The 22,390-nt window shown below is 42.6% G+C and overlaps 1 protein-coding gene across 1 annotated transcript; it reads right to left on the reverse strand.

The window, feature by feature from the left end:
• Nucleotides 1–843: 843 nt before the first annotated feature.
• LOC117262002 (uncharacterized) lies at nucleotides 844–22,358 on the reverse strand. Its single transcript, XM_033634609.2, has 14 exons — nucleotides 22,220–22,358; nucleotides 10,250–10,323; nucleotides 9,417–9,502; nucleotides 9,164–9,203; nucleotides 8,971–9,051; nucleotides 8,503–8,610; nucleotides 8,281–8,390; nucleotides 6,743–6,791; nucleotides 5,063–5,183; nucleotides 3,686–3,780; nucleotides 3,346–3,411; nucleotides 3,049–3,148; nucleotides 2,480–2,632; nucleotides 844–2,370 (listed from the first exon to the last, which is right to left on the reverse strand). The coding sequence occupies exons 2-14, from the start codon at nucleotides 10,313–10,315 to the stop codon at nucleotides 983–985; spliced, it is 2,463 nt and encodes an 820-aa protein (XP_033490500.2). The 5' UTR covers nucleotides 10,316–10,323; nucleotides 22,220–22,358; the 3' UTR covers nucleotides 844–982.
• Between the last annotated feature and the right edge of the window lie 32 nt (nucleotides 22,359–22,390).

A 22,390-nucleotide genomic window follows, 5' to 3' on the forward strand; every position in this document is an offset into this window, starting at 1 on the left:
TACATGCATGTATATATACATGAAACAGTACGTTATCGCTGTGAACCCATGTGTCAGACAAACAGATATAGCACTATAACTATTTCTATGAAACTGATCATCATTACGAGTCAGTTTAAAACATAAAAAAGCAGCAAAGTACCCACAGAGTACCCACGACTGCCTGCCTGGGAAAAACCTGACCGGGCTTCATGTAAATGAAACAAGCTTCCGTATTTCCATCAGTGACGTATTGCACCATGTCTTCCCTGTTGTTGGTGTTACAACTTTTTTTTAAAAAAAAGTGTGCATGCAAACTGCTTTGGCGCAACCTGGTTCAGTGGTCCTTTGTTATCAAGTATTGACCAGTAAAGAAATTGTTAGATACTCGTTACAGTTTGACATACTGTTAAGATGTGTGAGCCTGCTCACAGTTGACCATAAATACAGTATAAATGTATAGGCTTTGGGTGCTTTAGCAAAGATGACATCACTCTGCAGCCTCGAAAGCCCTTTGTGTTAAGGGTTGCTCGTCTCAGTGCACTGCGATCAGGTTAAGACACTTTTGTTGGAACAAAATGGAACTGACTGGCGATGAAGCAACAGCGGAACACTCAGCTGGTATCAGATCACCTTATTTCTGTGTAAATTTCTCCTTTACCACCCACTGAACTGAAGACCAAATCGGGTCTCGCACACGAACAAGAGCAGGCGGGTTAACACTCACGTTTTGTGCAGCAAACAGTAACACAGACAGCAGTTTTAAATACAAGTTTGACACTTAAAAAAGTTAACTGCCCTTACAAAAAAGGTGCAAATATCACATAAATCTGTACACATCAATGAAAAAAGTCCTTTCACACACATTCACACACAAACCTTTGACACACTGAATAGCTACTGGCCTTTCACCTCTTAAATGGCTTTGACACTGATCAAGCATTGACAGAGAGTCCGAATCGTCTTGGCATAATCAGTGACGCTTCGATGACAGTGTGAAACTTCAAAAGGTCACTGATTTGGGCAGTTGCTGTTCACCTGGAGGCATCCTGCAAAAGTCTGGGCTGGATCGGATCATGGGAACCCCTACTGCTGACTGTCCTGAGGGCTTTGAGTTGCCTGGGGGAGACCCGGTGTACAACAGTGGTGCTGGAAAAGCAGAATGGTCCCTGGGGCCCCGAGAGAACGGCTTAGAGTAACTGGGCGAGGTGGCTCTGTGTGTGTCTGAACGGCTGGCAGCGCTACACTGGTAGGGACTGAGTCTGTCAGCAAAACTAGCTGGAGGAGGGGGGATGATGGAGTCCTCCACCCAGCTGTCTTCCCCTTGGTATTCTGGCTCCTGAGGCAAACTGGGGAGAGCGCACAGCGAGGGGGGAGTAAGAGAAGGCGAAGGAGGGATGTACAGAGGAGGTGGCGGCAGAGGGAAGAGAGCAGGGTCATAGTCTCTGTTAATGGTATGAGGGGGAATTTCCTCGGGCGTGGAGCCCAGCAGCCTCTCCAGGTAGCGGTCGTCTTCATCGGCCTCGGAAAGGTTGTCATACTGGGAGGTGTTGGATGGTCGTCGGTCACCCGCGGGCACGGGGACGTAGAGAGAGACTGGGAACTTGGTCGGCTTTGGAGGAAGTCTGGGAGAGGAGGAGGAGGTGTTGGTGAAGGCACGGGCAGAGGAAGGCTTTAAGGGAAGAGGTTTTTTCTGTGTGAGGTCAAGTGACGTGGGTGGTTTTGGACATGGTTTCGGAGATAGCTTCATTTGTGGGACCAGTGGTGAGGCTGAGCGGGGGGAAGGAGAGCGCCGCTGGATGTCCCGGCCAACCCCCAGGCGGGGTGAATTACTGTCCTGAGGCCCTTGGTCATTCTGCTCAGTGTCAAAGAAAGGTGGAGGTGGCAGGTCTGGAAGGTCCATAATCTCCTCCTCAGTCTGCATGGCAAGAGCATCCAAAGCAGGGGGCTCATAGGGCGGAGGCCAATCCACAGGCTCGTCCTCAGTATCTGGGTCTTCAGGCTGGCTCTCCTGTTTTCCCACATTGTCGGTCTGGGTAACCTCTGGAGGCAATTCCCTCACATCTCCATCCAACCTGACCTCAGCACGTGATTTGTCTGCTTTTGGAGGTAACGGAGGTGCTCTACACGGCCTTAAAGGAGAAGGTGTTCTTTCTGTGCAGACTACAACTGGGTCAGGTGAAGGCAGAGGGGGTGTTCTCGAGTCCTGAAGGTCTGCAGGAGAAGGGGTCTGCTGTAGGGCGATTCCCACTGTCTGCTGGGCCTCTGTATTGGGTTGACTGTTGGGCTGCAGATTTATTTTGACCTCCAGAGGAGAGTCAGGCTGCAGAGGCAGAATGAGAACTGGTCTCTCTTGACCCAGAGGTTTCTTTGGCAGCTCCTCTGACTTGGCTAAAAAAGGAAATGGAACATAGGGAATACATCAAGACAGGAAAAAAAAATACTTTCGGAGCTCAATGTAGCTTAATACTGAAAAATAACTAAAAGAACACAACTGCACCTGGGGGAGGTTGGTCCAGCTTTTTACCACGAAGCTCAGACATCGCAGCCTGTAACTGTTCAATCACCACATCATCAGGCAGGAAAAAAGAAACAGCCGTCTGCTCCTGGAGAAACTCCCTCAGGTCCTCTAACGGGAGCTTCTGCAAGCGCTCTGATTGGACACACACAATAGGGACAAAAAAGTTACCTCACAGAATGGGTGACAGTAATCTATGAGGCTTACATGTCATGTAATCTCTGTGATATGAACCATGAAGTGCTCGGCCTAACTTTAGACACTAAGTAAAGAAGTGGCCTGTCAAAAGAGATGTTGTACAAGAACTCCGCGCTGAGGCGATGCTGGTGCAGGCGTCCAATGAAAAGTCAGCTTTCGATTCTTTTCCACAGCAACCACCCACTGGCATTATGTAAGCCATCCGGTTAGGAGGCAGCCAAGCGAGAGGCAGCGTGCGACGTAACACTCCCTGGTATAGCAACAGTAGCCGTGGCTGTATCTGGGCATGAAACTGGTTGGACCTGTTCAGCACTGCACGACATGGGAGATAATATAATCATCCTCATACTCACTCTTGTGTAACTTGAGGGTTGTATAAGCCATAGCAGTTAGCATCTTCTCTCCCTCCAGTATGTAGATGTCCCATAGACGCAGGGTGAGGGTAAAAGGGGTCTGTTATGTAAGACACATAGCAGCAGATTAAATAATAATAAAACCCCAGATGTGGGTTCATGTTTAAAAGCAAAAGCAACAGAACGCACAATGATATACTGATTAATGTGTTCAAATGTAGGATATGTCTCAGACTGGATATAAACAGGGAGGAGCACTCATGCAGTTTGTGATCTTTGGGAAATCCAAACACTCACTCTGTCAATGAAGCACTGCAGAAACCATTTGGTGGTGTAAATCCCTGTTGTCATCTGCTCCTTGTCCTGTGGAAGCATTAAGAAGAATTAATGAGGAATAGTCTCTATGGGAAGTCACTCCTCATAATCGTTTTTTTCGATTATAAATCTCACTTTCCATATGACTCCTGGATTGGCAGTAACATTCCTAAAATTTGTCCTTTTGCAATATTAATTAATTAAACACTGAGAAACAGCTCGAATAAATCGACTGTAGTGCGTGACCTTCTGAGCAATCAATTTGCCCTGTGTCTCTTGCATGGACAGAAAGCATCGGTCATACTGATGTACTTTAACCTACCAGGTGTTTCTTCAGCCTTGGCAGCATTTTGGAGAGGATCAGCTCATGGTGGGCCTGGAAACGCTGCAGCTTGGGAAATCCCGGGATGAAAAACCCTAGCACAGTGAGAGAAAATAAATCAGCAGGCCATAAATGGTGTGTGGTAACAGTAGAGACATAACATTTACAAAGGAAAAAGTATTTCCTGTCTTAAAGGAAAAACTTCACCCACAATGTGACCATTTGTATAACAATTACTCACCCGCTGAATTCATGATGAAAACTTTTTTTTTCTCGCATGCCTCCACTTTGAATGAAGAATCCAAAAACTGAGAAAATTCTTGATGAACTGAACTCAAGGGGGACCATGTTTAACAAAAGCAAAATTATTTATAACACTTCCACATAAGAGTAGTGCGCATGGGCAAATATGTATATTCAGATTTTGTAAGAGCATTCCATTGCGTTGCCCAGGCCCACTGCTTGTCCATACAGGAGACTCCTTATGCAAATAAATAGTAAGGTTTAGCAAAAATGCATGTGTTTGGGAAGTCCTGAGCATGCAACTGGATAAATGAGACTTGGATTATACTGCATGAGTTGTGAGTTTGTACGTAGATGTTTTGGTATAGATTTTGCTGTTGTTAATTGTGGACCCCTATGACCTCTATTCATCAAGAATTTCCTCAGTTTTTGGATTCTTCGTTTACTGTTGAGGCATGCGATAAAAACAAAGTTTTCTTGACAAATTCAATGGAACATAGGGTAAGTAACTGATATACAAATGGTCACTTTGTGGGTGTAATACTCCTTTAAAGGACTTCATCAAGGGCACTAAGAAAACATGACAAAACTCTGTAGTGTCCTTGAATCATTTGGAAAATGTGGTGAATTTGCTTCCACTAACATTAAGGTTGTATATAAGTAATAAATAAATCTATACACCATTTATATGGGGCTAATGTTATAGCAATAATATATGAAATTGTGGTGGAGACCTGTTAAACATGAAATTGAGAGACATACATTAAACAGAATTGAGCATTTTTGTTTTCCAGCTCTTGAAGCTTAACGCTAAGATGGGTCACTCATCAATAAAGGTCATTTCTTACTTCTGATTTCCAGTTTTTGAGTATATCATTTTCAGATTTTTATAGATGTCTCATATAATCTTATGTACATGAAGAGATTGGGATACACATTCACAAATATGAGTATGCACTCACAGATTCCAGCACACATCAGACAAATCTGAGTGTACACGCACAGACTCAAGTGCAATTTTACAACACACATTTTCATCCTTTTCCTAGGAACATATGACGATATTTGACGTCTCAACATTAATCAGCTCTGCGTTTTTTTTTCTTTCTGTTTTCATTTCTTCCTCATTCTCACCGTGCATGGCATGCTTGCTGTTGTTGAGGAGCTGGGACAGAGCCCAGAAGGCATCTTCCTCATTCAGGTACATGAGCAAGATGGCAGCGATCTGACTCATCCCCTGGCAGTAGCTCACCTCCTGGGGGAACCACAGTAGCACAGACAGGTTCAATTAAACAGAATGGGCAAATGAGAGGAATTATTCATAATTTAATAGTGTGCGCACACACACACAGGCCGAGACACGAGAGCACCTGAATGTCTGATGTGGTCTGAAGCCAGACTGAGGATGTGTGTGGTTATGCTGCACACGAGGACCTACTGTACGTGCAGCTAAGATATTATAAACACTTTTACCAAAGGCTGTTCAAATATTTACTCGAGCCCAACGTACATTCTCAGTAATGTCATGTCTTCAGCTTGAATTACTGCCAATCTGACTCCTTAATGATTCAATGATTTACACTAAACCCATCGCCCTTGGCAAGCGCAGATACACAAAACCAGGCACACACTTGGTATTTGTCCATATTAAGGCCGATTTATTGTTCAGCCAAATATGGACACTCCAACGTATCCTTTCAAGGAAATACAGTAAATATAATCAGGGTTACCACAGAGGTTAAACTACACATTCTCCACATTCTTCCCTATCATCACATAAGCGAAAGGACACGCACACAAACCCCCTCTTTCTCTCCCGCTCTCTCTCCTACTGACCCAATTTCTTCTCAGCAGCGTGTGAGAAGAGGGGAAAAGGAAAACGGGAACAGCACATGCCCATTTCCTCTGGCTCAAACACCTCTACTACAGAGGAACAAACTACAGAGCCCAATCTGAAAAACAGACTTGGACGGGGTTCGTGTGTGGGAGATGTAATGTACTGTACATGAAGCTATCTTTGGATGGCAATATTTCTGTCCCTACCAGACGGCAGCAATCTGTGCTTATACAGGAATTAATATATACAGATTAATCCACATATTTTGAGATACAGGCTACATATACACATTTACTGTATTTTCATAAATATGTGCTTAGTTGTAAAAGCCAGATTTCACCCCACTGAGACAAACTCTGACATGTAGTGGAGAAAGTACAGACAGCACTTTAAAGTAGATGCGTGGAATCATCATTATGTCTAACCTCAGTATCCACAACTGCAATTCAAACACATTATTACAAAGCAAAAACTGTTTAGACTGCAAATGAATGTCGTTAATTAAAACAAAAGCGATGAAACTTTTCTGGTGGGCTGTCAGCAGAAATTACTACTCAAGGAACAAAATCTTATGTTTGTAATTTTTCTGGCAGTAAATCAACAAAACAAGGCTCATTTGCTCATTTTCTTTGCCCGTTAAACGACTCGCAGTGTCTGAGGGTGAACTTAGTCTAACAACGTGAGTGCTGAGTATGGATGTGGGTTCGCTGGTGGTCGGACTGCTACACTTTGTTGCTGTACATTCAGGCAGCACCACACTCATAAATAAAAGATCTCACCCAGGGCTCCAAACGAGAATGAGAACAGATGGGTTTAGAGTGCTCGGCCTGTTCTTTGCTGTATGGAAACCAACACACTCTGTGGACTGTTACGCCACTGACATGCTGCTTTTGTGACGCAGCCAGTGTACACAGGACTCTTCGATATTATGTAACACACACCTCAGTATACACGCATCTACGCGCACACACACTTACCGTGTTGTAGACTGAGTAAGCTGCTAGTACGTGAAACAGCGCCTGCTGCCTAGAGAGGGAACAGAGAAACCACCAGTTAAAATGAGGATGTGGTTCCTTGGCAACAATCGAGCAAGCTGGAACAGTGTTTCGGAGAATAGTGATTTAATTTATTCCATGTTAATTCCCTGAGGGCACATGAGTAATGATTTCTTCACCACCTCTTCCCTAAATTAACTCCATTAATCAGCACAGACAGCTGTAATATTTCTGCTGAGGCTAACAAACCCTGGTTGCATCATATTATCCCAACAGTGTTTGTAAAATTTTTGTGTATGTGCATGTGTGTATAGTCTCGGTCCTATGCTTAAGCTATTGAGCTGTGTTTTAAGTTATTATGAAGGGTGTTTCTGAAAGGACCTCTGTGACCTATCAGAGCCAGGGTGACATAAAAAAAATCTAATTTTTCTAAATTTATTTTGTTTAGGGGTTAATAAGGTAGAAGAATTTCATCACATAATTTCGCCCAAATCACGCAGCTTCTGTCCAGTTTCTATAACCACATGGTTACGTGCTGCGAGGCTGATTACATCTGGAGTCTCAACTTTCAGACAGTGAACACAAGGCAGCTATTGTGCATGTGTGTGTGAATGTGTATTTGAGCAGAGAAGTGGCATTAACTAATATAATGTCAACAAGAGAGGATGTCTCCCCTCCAGGCCTCTATAGTAAATGCCTGTCTTATAGACAGAGACAGGAAAATGAGCTTTAAATAGCTGTCAGTGTCTCCGTGTGAGTGAGACAGCTGTTGACCTGCAGGGAAGGAGTGGGCAGCCAAGCAGGATGGAGCGGTGTTTTGGTCTGTTTGGACTCGGTGGCTTTGAATTGAGGGGGGAAGTACGTTACAAAGAGCGAGAGAAGAGTGCTTGGTCGCACTCTGTCAGCGTTAAACTGACAAATATAAACCAGCAGCTATCAGATGTTCAAACACACACACAGCTCTCCCAAAATCATGTTGTGAAGCTCATTTAAACATATGTTTAATCTGCTTTTTGAATGTATTAACAATATATCGATAGGGACAGTGTTGTTCTGCAGATGTACACTTGATGTCGGTGCACATTTCTGTATGAATGGCATTTCCTGTGGGGCTCTGTGCACTGACAGGAAGGCTAATAAAACACAGAGGAGGAAACCACTGCTTTGGTTTTGTGTGTGTGCATGTGTGTGTGTGTGTGGGGCTGCCTCAAGGTTTGAGCCAGAGGTCACACTCTGCAGAGACTTAGCGAGGGCAAACCTGAGCATGTGAGGTGACAAAGAAAATAAAAACACGCACTTTGGAGACACTTGGATGAAGACATTTGTTATGAAAGCTACTTAAACTGTCACTCACTTTACAGGCTTAAGGTCAGAGGAGTAGTCATATGATCCACAGCAACATTAGCGGTTTGTTCACTCAGATAAACTCTCTGGATAGGATGGGGTTTCTGATGTCACTTGATAAATCAAAACACAAGCTGTTTCACGCAGCTTTTTGTTGAGTGAAGCTGCAAACTCACATGACTCCAAAGCGGTCCCTGAACATGATATGGTTCCTGAAGGTTCTGTTGACGTCTAAGTCAATCTGTTTGATCTCTGTGGAAAAGTTACGAGCCTGCTGCTTCATTCTCTGAAGGACAAAAAAAGGGACAAAATGTCATTAAAGCTCGGTGAATGTCAGAATTTATCCTTTCACAGAATCTGCATTTTAGAGGAATTGTCATCACTTAATAAATTCAGACCTCATATTTTCCGTCGTTCTCCTTTTTGACTTTCTCTATGTCCAGAAGCAAGGCCCAGGCCTGGCCTCTCAGCTGCAGAGGGATGCCTTTATACACACGCTTTGCCAACTGAAACACATACAAGCAGATGTGAATGGGGACTCTCGAGACAAAAAGAGACATTGTTCACCACGACAACCAGAAGAGAGACGCAGCGGGTCAAGTATACATGCTGCGTTATGGTATGCAGCCTTTTTAGCTCTCTTGAGTGACAAGGACTCATCATAGGCACTTATTTTCTTGCTCTGATTGTCTAGACCAGAGGGGAGGTAGGGATAAGGGAATAAGCTGCGGTTAAAAGGGGAATGGAAAACAGATTATTAACAGAAACGGAAATAACACATCAAATAGCTGAGGAGGGGAAAAAAGGGAAGAGAGGGCTAAATTAGGACAGCATGTCGGTGCGTCCACCACTATGGAGTTGCGCACCTTATCGCTGTTTCTGTACTTGTCCCACTTCTTCACCATCTTCAGCCATTTCTCCACTCGCTCTATCTCGTGGTGCTTTTGCTGGGGAGAGGAAAGAAGGACATCATGAGGTTCAGTGGCTATGTGGGTGTAAACATATCACATGGAAGGTCAAAATCAATCTGGACTTGCTGTGCAGGTTTAAAATTGATACCTTCTCTTCAAGCGCACTGGGTGTTGGCAGCTCTTCCTCGCTGAAGGGGACAAGCAGAAATACAGAGCATGTATTAGAAATAGGGACACAGAGAGGATAATCTGGCACTGATACAAAATATCACCGTAATGTGAGAAAGACACAAGAGAGGAAGAGGGAATGTAGATACAAATGAAGGCGTTCTCAAAGTTGGAGATTAGAAGATTCAAACCACTGCAAGGAAGCCGTCAGAGCTTTAAGTCGGGTAACTTACTGCAGGAAGCCGAAGCGGTCGGTGACCTTATAGATGCTGTAGTCAGCGTCCTCCCATGGGTCAATGTTGACACCCTCCTGCCTGCCCTGAAACATCCACATACCATAACCCCCATAAGAAAACACTGTGTGCAAAACAAACTGTTTAAAAGTGACATACGACAGTGCTTGTGTGTGCTGCAAACAAACTGTGATACAGACAGGACAAGTAGAATAAACTGAACATGCTATGTAAACAGTGACAACAGTGATTTTCTGTCATTTTTTTGCCTGCTTCATTTGTTTGTAAATCAGCCAAACTATACTAGAATTTAAAACAACACTAACCTGACAAACATTTCCCGTTTTTTTTGTCCTCTCTTTCACACAAGGTTCTCTTGTTGTTCTATTCCTAATGGGTCTGAAAAGGGTTTTAACCCTAATGTGTGAACTGCATGCAACATCCAGTCTCTGAGTCATTAATTGATCATTCCCAGTAATCCCATTTTCTCTGCCTGTTGTTAACAAATCTATTCTCAGTCCACAGATTGCAGCCACCACTCAGGGCCTCACTCAGACTACTCACTCCTCCATTCTGTTGTGTTAGATACACCTTTACTGCCCTTCCTTAAAGGAAATGTTATGTTCCAAAGAATCCAGATTTTACTTTTTACGTTGGGCCAACTTAACATAGAATTTCATGATCTCTGACAGAGATACGGCAAGGAAATGCCCCACTGTGCAGTTTCCTCCAACTGAGCTATGATAATTTTTAAGCTACAAAACCTCAAGTTTGTTGTTTGTCAGAAGTGTCGTAAGCATCATACTGAGTATTGACTTAGGTGGCAGGCTTACCTTGTCATATTTAGAGATGATTTCAGCGCGTTCCTCTGCTATCAATGTGTCTATGTCCTTCTTCATGTCAAAATCTGGAAAGAAGACAAAATGTCATTTATAATCAACATAATTGGCATAAACCATATCAATGTGACCAAACATTTACATTTATAAGATGTGGTAGCTTATTGTTTTACTGCTGGTTGTTGGTGTAGAGAGGGCATGGAGAGATGATAAGCATACTTTAACCTTTCCTAGATGGGTGGATACATTTTGCTTTAATGTTAAAATTGATGTTAAATTGACTGCTAACAGTAGCTTAACTTTTTTTTTTGCTTGCCTAAGCATGGAGGATAGATTCTGACTGGACATGCTCTGTCTGAACTTAGTGAGTAAAATTTATTTATATAGTGCTTTTCACAGACACAGGTCACAAAGTGCTTCACAAAGGCATTATATAGCAAAAAACGAAAACATACAACACAAAGTGACTACATGAGCTACATGCCAAAAGGGCAATACACAAAATATGAATAAAATAAAGATCTGATGCATTCAAGTTACCCAAACACCTGTCTAAACAGGTGCGTCTTTAGCTGAATTTCTAAAGAAACCACTAAGTCAGCAGACTGTAAGTGAGCAGGCACAGCATTTCAAAAATTTAGGTGCTATGGCCACAAAAACTCAATGAGTTTAATCAGTTTATTAACATGAGAAAAACCCATGACCTGTTCAAGCTGAAATTAGAGTGCAGGTCAGCTACAGAACAGTGCAGAATGTTTCAGTATTTTCATCAGGAACACTCAGCGCTGTGAGTAGTTTCCTAACAGGGGCTCGTACCTATAGATGTGCATACCTCTTAATAGTGGCGGTTACACAGAACAGGCATCATGTGAGATGATGTCATCTTGAAAAAGACCACACAGCATGCTAAATATCCTTTCCATATGTCTCACCAACATATACTAACTCTCTTACTTACTTATCCACCATTAAAACCCAAAATAACAGTTACACATCTGACAAATTATACAAACTGTTGTTCTTAATAAGTAGACATATGGCAGGCTGGAATCCACAAGGTCATCAGTAACTTCCCTTTAGTGGGCCCACAGCTTCAGATGACAAAACTGTCAGGCTATTTAGACTACAGCACGAGTTCACTGACTCTCAGTGTGAAGTTATGAATAGTGGTATACTGAACATTAGTCGGCTATTTTTAGGAATAGTAGTCACATCCAAAAGTGTCATTTTGCCATTGTATTACTGAATCTATTTCATATCCAAGTTGTTTCAATGAGTAGACAGAAAATACACTTGAAAACAAGACAGTTTTTGTTCTCATGTTAGACCTGATTTTGTAGTGGACATGTTACATATGACTGTCACAGACTGTTTAGGGCTTGTTCCTCGCCTTGTCCTAAATTTGTCTAAATTTCAGGTTGTAAATCCCAATAATTTATTCTGATAAGGCCAGCTCAGGTCAGACTGTGAGTGGATCAGAACGGTTTAGACTGAACCTCTAAACCTCTCACACCATCAAATAATCTTTGCAGTGAAATGGTTCCAAGGAAGCTTTCCAAACTTTTTCCCTTCCTTGATTTTGGAAAGCACAAATACTGTATAAAACAACCCAAAAATCCTCTGGTGTGCCGCCACAGGTTTATTACTTTGTGATCAAGAATCAGGTTGAAGCTCTGATCACTGGAAAAAGCACATGTGTGTCATTCCATCTGAGGGTTAATCACAAGCAGACAGTCACAGAAGGCCAGCGGGTCATGAAAGCCATATATGAAGTGTGACACAGAGTGACAGTCATGTTGACTTTATGTTGCTATAATATGTGTGTGTGTGTGTGCAAGAAAGCGACAGACTGGCCTGAGCCCATGAGGATAGAAACAGAAATTTGACAACTGAGGTCGAAGCTGTTGGTGAAACCAGAGCTCAGATGCTCCTGGAGCTGCACCACCTCCCCTTTTCTCACAGTATAACCCCCCTGACCCCAGTCTGCCCCTCTAAGCCTGCCGCTAGCCTTCCCAGGGCTGATGAGCTCTGGCAGCAGGCCTGGCTGTTGAGCAGTTGTCAGGACTCAATAATCGCCCAGGAGAGAACAGCCTCATCTTGCGTTTGCAAGACCAGCATCTCAAAGTGACATGTGGATATGAAGAATGTGCCAGTTATGCCTAGCAGGCAAAGTGGATGACAGAAGATAAAAGAAACAGACACAAAACCCAGGCCAGTCGCACCATTTTACTCCACTGTAAGCATTAAAGCATCAGGGTTAAGGACCACCTGCTACTATCTGCTGTTTATTTTAGGCAACAAGGTGGACTACACAACCTTTCTCGTGCTGCAACCTTAAATGCCGTCATGGGACAGATGCCCAAGCCAAGTAAATGTAACACATGTCATGACTGAGGAGTACTTTCATTGACGTTTGACATGTGTAGCCAGCTGATGCCTGAGGCAGTATGTATGTCTGGCATGCCTTGCAGCAACAGGTGTGAAGGCACCTGCCACCTCACACAAACACCCTTTAGCGTTTCCCTACAGACTCTCCTGCTTCGTTGTGCTGACCACACCACATTTCGTCTGAAATGATGCGGCATTCCCCTGCATAATTTACAACTTAATTCCACAGCGGTGGGCACACTGACAGAGGAGTTACAGGGGTCAGGTTGTTGGGCAAAAAAATTCCAGATGCAGTTTGTATACAAAGAGAGAGAGAGAGAGAAAAGAATAGGTAAGGAGAATGCACAGGACAGCAGGTAAGTGAGAAAAAGAAACTGGAGCTTTGCTTTATGCTTTTCATTAACTACCAAGTCCCTCAACTTGATCCAGCCTCAGCATCCAGTCTTCTCCATCACAACAACAGCTGAGTCTCTTGTCTGACAGGTGGGCAGTGAAACCAGACTACTGAACAAATGGCCTCCGCTGTTCTACGCTTTCCTTTTTAAAATTTTTCTTTTCTCGTCCATCTCAGGTCAAACTATTTCAGGTTTTTAGGCGTGAGCATGCTTTTCTGAACAGCTGAGAAAGTAGTCTGCGTGGTGGTGTCATTAACATGGCTCTAACCTTGTCTGTATCATATGATCAGGAAAAAAGTCTGTCTAGTATTTTTCATTCACAATTCTGCTGTGACAAAGCTTGACAATGAAATTAAGTAAAGACGAAAGCTGAGATTGTCAACCTTCTGTATCTTGTTACCCTCTCAAGGGATGAAGATACCAAAATTAAGTCTGACCCACAAAAACATTTAACACTGAAGGCCTGTTTGTGTCCCCTGCTTATTCGAATATAACTTATAAATGCTAAATAGAGGGACTCAAAGTAAAGTGTTACCCTAAAAATATTTGAGTTAGCAAATGAAAACCAGGCCAAACCAATTATCACAGCTGTGTTTACACTACCAGCATTTATTATCATAAAATAACCTCTTATTTTCTTTTCCTGGCTACAATTCTTATTTCACAGATTAATCATTTTACCAAGACATGGCAGCACATGACTAGCAAGAGCTTTGAGACAAATTCTAAGGAACACATGACTAACTTCAAGGCTCTGGAGGGGCCTTAATGTTAGTCATGTTTGTCTGAAGGAATAAAACAGAAATGTTTTTCATTCAAGCTGCACATGTGAAATTGCGAGTCGTTTTTAATTAGGCTACTAGCTAGGTAGATGGTTGTAAAAGGTCTGTTATGCTTCATCTTTAGGTTCAAGCTGCTTACTTCCTGTGCTGGGACTCCAGACTGCTGATAGTATTGTGTTTGGGTCAGGAAGAAAAGGAAACCAGCGGCTGCCACTCCTTCAACAACAGGTTCAATGAGAACTACAACAAAAGTATGACAACAAAATGCGTCTTCCTCCAACCAAGGAAAAACCTTTTACGGACAAAGCTTCAAATTATCCAGACTTGGTGTTCGTAGTCAGCAAGAAAGACATGAGTAATGCCACAAAGTGGTCAGCTCACATTAACAATGGTGGTGTTTTGCTTGTGAGTCACCAACACAGCTGAGGCCCTCCTCAATGGGCCATCAAAGACATTACCTCTTGTGGTTGGGTACAGAGAAATTTACTTTGACAGCTCTTTTCAAGTGGTGGCTAGAAAGGTGGCTAGTTGTGGTGGGGATAGGGGTGTCAAACAGATGGAAGCTAGTGGAAAAAACTGAGTAAGCAGCAGAGAAGGTCACAGAGTGGGAAGAGAGATCAGGCAAAGACAGTTACACATCACACCTGGAGGAGTGTAGTTGGTGGGGGTACATGTCTTTAGGCGTGAGAACAAGTATAGAGAGAAAGTGATTTATTAAGATGCAAATTATTTACAGCAGTAAAGAAGTTTACACGATGAAACACATAGATATTCACAAACATATTCTACATTAAAAAGATCCTTTAACAAGTCTCTAAAATGAAGGTGGAGTGAGGCGGAGGTGGTGAGAGCAGTAGGTGTGCCAGTTTAGTCAGTGAAATGGCACTGAAGTGAAAAACCCCTTTCCTGTATGGCTTAATTTTGATAACCTGCTTGCTTACAGGATACAAGATGTTGAGCCTGGGGCCTGGGTGACATCATTTCCTGTTATGACATAGAGCTCTAAATCTAGCTTGCGTATATAAGTTGTCAGTGCACTGCTGTAACCACAAAACAGTTTGCACAGCACTCTGAATCACATCCAGCTAATAGCATGGTGTTTAGCAAAAATGCAGCACTTAGCTGATGTACACCATCACCAACATGTCTCTAAATGGATCACATCTCTGCGCTGTGTTCAGCCAAGGTATGACCCACATGCCCTTATTGATAAAACTATAAATACTCAGACTTTCATGACACAAAATCATTAGGACAAGTATTTCATTACAAAGATGTAAAGGGAGTAAGACAGTCTTTGTGCATCGGAACCCAACACGCTATTTATTCCTGTCTAAGAGCCTCGTAAGACAGCTGATGTTGCATTAAATCACTGATGACATTAAATTCAAATGAGATTGTGACACTAAAATTACACATTCTTCTGTATTCATTTACTTTTCATCCCATTTCACTGAGATGATAAAGCACATATCCTCTAACATATATCTCTACATTTTCTTGATCCATAATCATCTCTCTTTTGGCATATAATCAATCTTAATCTGAATGACTCAGAGTTAAGGCAGAGGATTATACAAAAGCCAAGTCAAGAATGACAGCCTGAGATTAAAAGGAGTCTGGCAGGAGTCAACTAACTGTGGGAGTTTGGAAACTCTGAATGCAGCAAGCTACACTGGAGTGATAGCAAGGGGCGTGTATTTACTCTGTGTGTATGTTAAGTATGTGTGTTTTAGTGGGCAGACATCTTGAGCTGAAACCCTTCAGTAAAACTACACTGGGGTGTGGAAAGTTTATGCCAACAGCACGAAGGATATAGGGAGGTTCCATCCTACTTACAGATACTGAATTCAAACCCAAAGGGACGGATTTATCTTATTTTAAGATCCGATCAATTTTTTTCATAGAGCACCTTCTTCATGGCTGGCACTCAAACCCTCTCCCAAGACCGCCGATGGCGTGACGGAGGGGAAGACGACAGATGTTTGGTTCTCTTTACCACTGAATGATTAGTCCATGCTGTGTGGTCAGCCAAAGGACGCTCTAACTCTGAGATCAGACAAGCTCAGGCCGTGCACTCACTCAACCTGGTTAACCTCACAGAGCATACTTCCATACCATGACTCTTCTATCATACATCTGTCATTTTAGTATGTAGTTCAGTATGTATTACAGTCGTGCACAAGCTTGGATTCACTGAAATTACCGCCCACCAAATACCAAAGGCAAGTAAGAAAATACCATTTTATGTTTGATGATTCATAAATGGAGGCGCCTGCTTTTGTATTTAAATTTAAAAGGTCTACAATGGAAAATCAAGAGGTTTCTTGTAATCTAATAGACAACCAACAGAAAACCTCATCACATGCCTCTCATTTGTGTGATTGGGTCCCTTTCTGTGTGTCTCCAGAATACCGAAATCCCATGACATCTATGCTTTTGTGTGTGTTTGCACAATGCTATGGTGCCTAAACAGGACCTTCTTATGATATCAAAACACATTAAATTTACTCTATTTGCCACTGTGGTGGTAGGTAATCACTCAGTAAGTAGTCCGGTAATAACTAATACAATTACGGCAACTGACTTCAAAGACCGTACTGTAATGCACTCTATGTAATCATCCCAGGCATTACATTAGCTTAATGCTGTAGGCTCGTGGTGATTGTGGAGAACAAGCATATCATTCCAGCTCAGAAAAAGGAAGGAGGCTAACAAGCGACCACATGGCTCTAATTTCCACATGAAGAAGTCTGAAGTCCCAGATGGCCTCGGAGCTCCAGTTTTTAATGGGTGTCAGACACACAGTGTGTGCAAAATATCAGACAGAGAGACAGAGGGAAAGGGAGAGACGATCACACTAAGAGGGGGTTTCTCTGTTTTCAGCAAGGGCAAGGTAGCTGTGGTCTACATGAATAAATATTATAGATTTCTTAATGTTTTGTGCTTATAAATTCCTGTCGTGCTTCACATATTTCTATCACAGACTGCAGTCATGTTCACCCTCAACAGATCTTTTGTTAATTTCCTCTCAGCACAACGCTGATTTGGCACTGGAAAACAGTCATGTTATAAAAAGGGAGCACCTCAGGGACTAAGAATATCACCGAGTCGCCCCACAGGAAATCTAAGCAGGCTGGTATGAGATGTTCAACAGCCGTCTCTTTCTCTAGAGGAGGGTATGGAGTCCAGATGGAACTCCAGAGATACAGTAAAGCTGCTCAAACTGGAGAAATGTAGGCCCGAGGCTCTGGTGTAAGACAGAGGGTGATTCATATCAGTGCATACTACACAATTGACTGGTTAAACAGAAAAACATGTTGTACTACTAGGTTTAATCGTGCTTGCCATCTTCAAGCATGTTGCCCGTAATGATCAATATATATGCAACAATGATGTGTGGATGTAAAAAAACACTTCAGCCTTCAGACACATTACAAGGACGCATATGTCAAAGTTCCATGCTACCACACATGTGTTTTGCAGGTGTGATGGTGCATGGACAATGGCCAATTGTTTACCCTAAACCCAGTGGTTCCTCTCAGGAATTGTACACAGTGGCTACTGACTCACAGCAAAGCATGACAAACAGTGTGCTAACTCAATCTGCTCTTGACTGGGTTGAAGTGACCACTGAAACCATGTGAACTAGAAAAATTGTCTTAGGAACAGGGAGAATGATACCAAATTAGGCCAATGTGAGAAAACTGCTGGCCGGCCACAAAGTCTCCTCAACAAGAGAGTCCTTGTCTTTCTCGCTGTCTGAGGCTCTCTTTCCTCCTCACTGTCCCTCTGATTCTTTTGTACGCTGTAGCGTTTGTGTTTATGCATAGAAAAATAGCAGCAACACAGAGACTGTGTGACCCAGGGGCAAAACATCCAGAGAACAGGGACTGGGGAAAAAAGCACATGGCTCAGAATAGCTTGTTGTCCCCAAGGGGCTTTTCTGTCCTGTTCCACTCTGTATTACCACTGTCGCTCTGCCTTATCGTATTCCCAAAGCTGAGCACATAGAACACAACTTCAAAAACGACACTCACCATCTAAAACTACCTAACCTTTTCCCCCATCTTAACAAAGGAAAAAACAAGTCTGAGTCTGAGGAAGAGGGAGCTTGCTATCACCTCTCCCTGCATCTGCCCGGCCTGAGAACAGCCTCTCTGGTCCTTGCTGTTGCCTCCACCATTACCTGGGGGGAGGGGGGTGTCTAAATATAACAATGACCACACAAAGTTTTAGATGCTGGAGTCGCAGGCCAGCCAGAGAGGCCTTATTTCCCAGAGTGGCAGCACTTTTTCAAGGGGTGGTATGATGAGGACAGGAATGTCAAGGGAACAGTATTCATAAACACAAAACCACAGGACCCTGCTGAGAAAGCCACATTCTCATAACTGGATGCTCTTCCTAGCAAAGGATAGAGTCATAATAAAAGCAGAGAGTTCAAATAAGTGGCACTATTATGTTATAAAAGCTTTGTTAAGTCAGATTTGGATACGAAGTCAATAATGCATGGTTAAAATGCACAAGGGAAAATACACAATGTTTGAGGAAGTTATGCAACCTCCCACTGAATGTCATGCTATTTTTAAATTTCACCTTGTATGTAACCATTTTCACAATTATCCCCTTCTGCAATACAAACCTCCTTCACACCAAGATTCAAATGCACAGGTAACCAATAAGCGCACAACAACATGATATCTGATACTTACTCTGTTTGTATACTGCTGCAAACCCTGCAGCACAGCACTGGTTTTTACAGTGCCAAAATGATTCAACCTGTTACCCAATGAAAAAAGCCAAACTGGGGCCAAAGTCAGCTCATCTTGAGTCAAAAGATAAGCAGAAATTATGCTAGGTTCACTGGTGATTTGCTTATCATAATTTTCATGTTCAACACAGAAACGGGGGATTATGGTACATGGAAGGGGAACAGCATTGCACTGGAGGGAAGCTCTAATTTCACTGCAAGGATGTTAAGCATTTAGAGCAAAAACAAATCTAAATGGCATCTAAAAAAGACACAAACTAGAAATGATAATAGAGGAGAAATTCCAAGTGAGCCCAATTTAGCCTTTATACAAATGCCAAAAGACAAACAACTATCGGGGCTATTATTCCATGGAGCTATCACTCATCTCCTCAGTGGTGTGTCTGTTTTCAACCCGGGTGACGATGTGCAATCTCTACAGAAGTGTGACCTCACTTTTTTAATTTCGAGACAAACTTAGCTCAACCAAATTTCACACCAGGATCTTGGCAGGTCCAATTCACAAAGATATAAAAAACAACAACAGAAAAGCAGCAAATTATCACATTTGAAAAACGTGAACCAGCCACAGTTTGGTATTTTCTTGTTAAATCACTTATCAACAAAATTACTAGTAATTACTTTGCTGTTGATTGACAAGTTGAACATTCATCTAATCCTTTAAGCACTCATGGCAATGATAAACAGTTATTAAAAAGGCCTCTATATATAGCAGCGCCACATCACATGATATTGAAATGAGATAAGGCTTGATAAGGTCTTGGCTTTTTTTGTCTTTTAGTCATATGTTATTATAGGGATGTGACACCGTTTTCTGAACTAATCAGAATGCTCCATCTTAGTTAAATAAAAAACAATGATTCTTTTTGCTTGGTCATCATAACAATATTATTGATGATGATTGGTTTCTCTCATGTATGAGTATCCTTTAGTCACAATCATTAATGTAGCGGTTCAAATATCTATGTATTTGGTCAGGAATACTATGAGCAATCTCATGGGCTTGAATCTGCCGGCCGGCTGAAGCTTTTGCATGTTGTGTCTGCGAAGATTCCCTCCCACACTCCACACACATGCATGTTTGTTGAACTGTTAACCCAAAAATAGTATGTAGGTGTGAATGTGAGTGTGACAACCTGATGTGTGATTGTGTATCCCTGACTATCGCCCATTGTCTCCGGGACCTTGTGACCCTGACCAAAATAAGGAATATGGACGTCCGGAAAGAAAACACTGAAACTCTGAAAAGACATTTCATGAGTCACACAGCAGGGCTAAAGCCTCTTTGGTAAAAGCCTTCAATATCTGGTGCGTTTTGTGACACCCACATCGGGCCTTTGACGTCTATCATAAAGCCGCCATTCAGGCAGACAAAAACACCATTGATGCCTCTCCACTGAAATAATATTATCACAATGGAATACAATGAAGGCTGCTGACTGAAGAGAGTTACGAGTCAACCGTAGATGAACATTAAATTTGGTCTCAGAGTGAGACATTGAGATTTAGTGATAAAACTATTGAACTGATGGTTTTCACCAGTAGAGTTGTTCAGCAAACTAAATCTTAACTCATTTGCAATGCTGCTGAAATGTGCAATGCTTTCATCATGAAAAGAAATACATCAATGCTTTTTGATGCCTCATGCAGTGAGATAAGTGGTGATTTACAGCACAAAAATGAAAAAGACTTAATCACCAACTCTGAGAATACAAAAAAGGCTAATGCTGCTGACTGAGGCCCATTCACAGGCATAAAAACAAAATAAGGGCTCACTTGCTCTGCCTCACACGTGGCTCACATCCTGTTGGCATCAGACAGGGCAGTCAGATCATTGTTCAAGAGAACATTTAAGTCCCTGAAAGCTTTCTGCAAATGAAAGTCCGGTTCTCACACATCTCTTGAAGTCAAACTGTAAAGCTGAGTTAAGCTGATCAAAGAGCAAACTTGTGCGGCACAGCAGAAAGTTAAGACTTTTCCTCAACCTAGCAATGAGTAAAATATAAATCAAGAAGCATGTTTTTGTAAATACACTGATCACATAAGCACTTTATCTTGTACATAGGACCACCATTTTGTAAATGGGCATCACAGTAAAATTGAGGATTGGTCAACTCATTCGGGACTCTCAGATCGGAAATCAAACCGCAAGACCACAGAGCAGCAAGAGAGACACAAAGAAATGCTAAGGCATGGGAGGAGGGGGGGGCTTTCAAATGCATCACACAACAGTACACCAACAGCGCTGTCACCTTTCCGGTGTGGGGCTTCCTCCTCAAACCACAAGTGGAGTGTCACACGATGTGACACGCTAATGGCTTAACATAGACACAATAAAAAAATAAATAAATAAATAAAAATGCTCCAACCTCCATGCCACAGACTATACAAATTTTCTCAGATGACAATGTGTGGAGTGATTCATACTGAGGTAATTAGATGTTCCTGAGCATCCATAAGCACCAGACTGCAAACATGCATGTGCAAATACATAAAACATATTCATTTGTCTCTTTCAACAATGGTGCACACCCATTAATGACCGTGCATATTTAATTGTGGGGAAATGACTATAGAGCAAATGTGCACTTGTCATTAGCAACATGCACATCTGTTACATTACACTGAAAACAAAAAAACAATGAGGGGGGCAAATGACAGTACAACAATGACCACGAGACATCTGGTAGAGGATGAGGGCTAAATCCTGCTGGAGATCTTTCACTCAGACTGTCTGTAACCTCCCCCACTCTCCATGTATGAACCAGTGAGACGCCCAGTTAACCTTTCAAAGGGGACCACGCATGGCATGGCATGACATACAGACCAGTAACTGGCCTACTTCTGGATGCTGGGGCATCTGTGGTCTGTGTAGTGGGGCTGTGTACAGAGTAAAATCTGCTCTCTCAAATGACAAGAGCTGTGTCTCCTTTTATAAATAAATACATAGACTGGTCTGCTATCTTGATCAAAAGTATAGTTTCTGATTCTGACTCTTGTCTCGTGCCTGCTATTATTAAAATGCGGAACTTATGGATGTCAAGGCTGACTGACATCGCAACCAAACAAATACTGTTTGTTGGAGTGGGTAACCAGAGAACTGAGGACAGGGAGACGGATCCCATCATGGACACATTTCTCGCCATCATGGCCAGTGTTTACAAGCCATTAAAGTGCTGGAAAGCCCGTGAGGAGTGATGCAAAAGCAGAAATTCCCTTAGAGAAGCGCTCGGTCACCGCTCTCACCACAAGGGGTTTGTTACGCTAGCCATCTTCTCTTACAGTAAAAGGTATCTGTTCCCATAACAAGAACTGGTATAATCTTCATTTCTATAAATCACGTGCACACGGGACGAACGTTATCCATGGCTGTCCACGCGCGGTTAGCCGTTACAATTGATTAGTAAGTTAACGTTAGGTGTAGCTTCCTTTACTGTTTTATAGTTGCTTAAGCAAGTTGTAAAAACACACAAGGACCAGACAGAGATTCGGGCGACAAGTCTTTTGTGGCCACCCACGTCCTGGCTTTCCCAGCGCTAATAACCGTAAAGTGTATGAGGAGTAAACAGTGGAGTAAAGACGCTAACGTTCACAGTAACCTAACTAGCAAAGCGTCGTCGCTGCTTACCTTTTGAAGTGACTTCCCTTCTTCTTCTGCTGCTGCTGCGCTGTACCTACAAGTAGAAACTAAATCCACTATTCTCATTCTCTCCCTCGCTGTCCAGGGGAGCCGTAACCAAAATACTGTCACCGAGCTGAAGGCTTGTACCCGACTGTCGACTAGCTTCGCTGAAGTCGC

The sequence above is a fragment of the Epinephelus lanceolatus genome, chromosome 5, assembly GCF_041903045.1.
Source record: "Epinephelus lanceolatus isolate andai-2023 chromosome 5, ASM4190304v1, whole genome shotgun sequence".
Lineage (NCBI taxonomy): Eukaryota > Metazoa > Chordata > Actinopteri > Perciformes > Serranidae > Epinephelus > Epinephelus lanceolatus.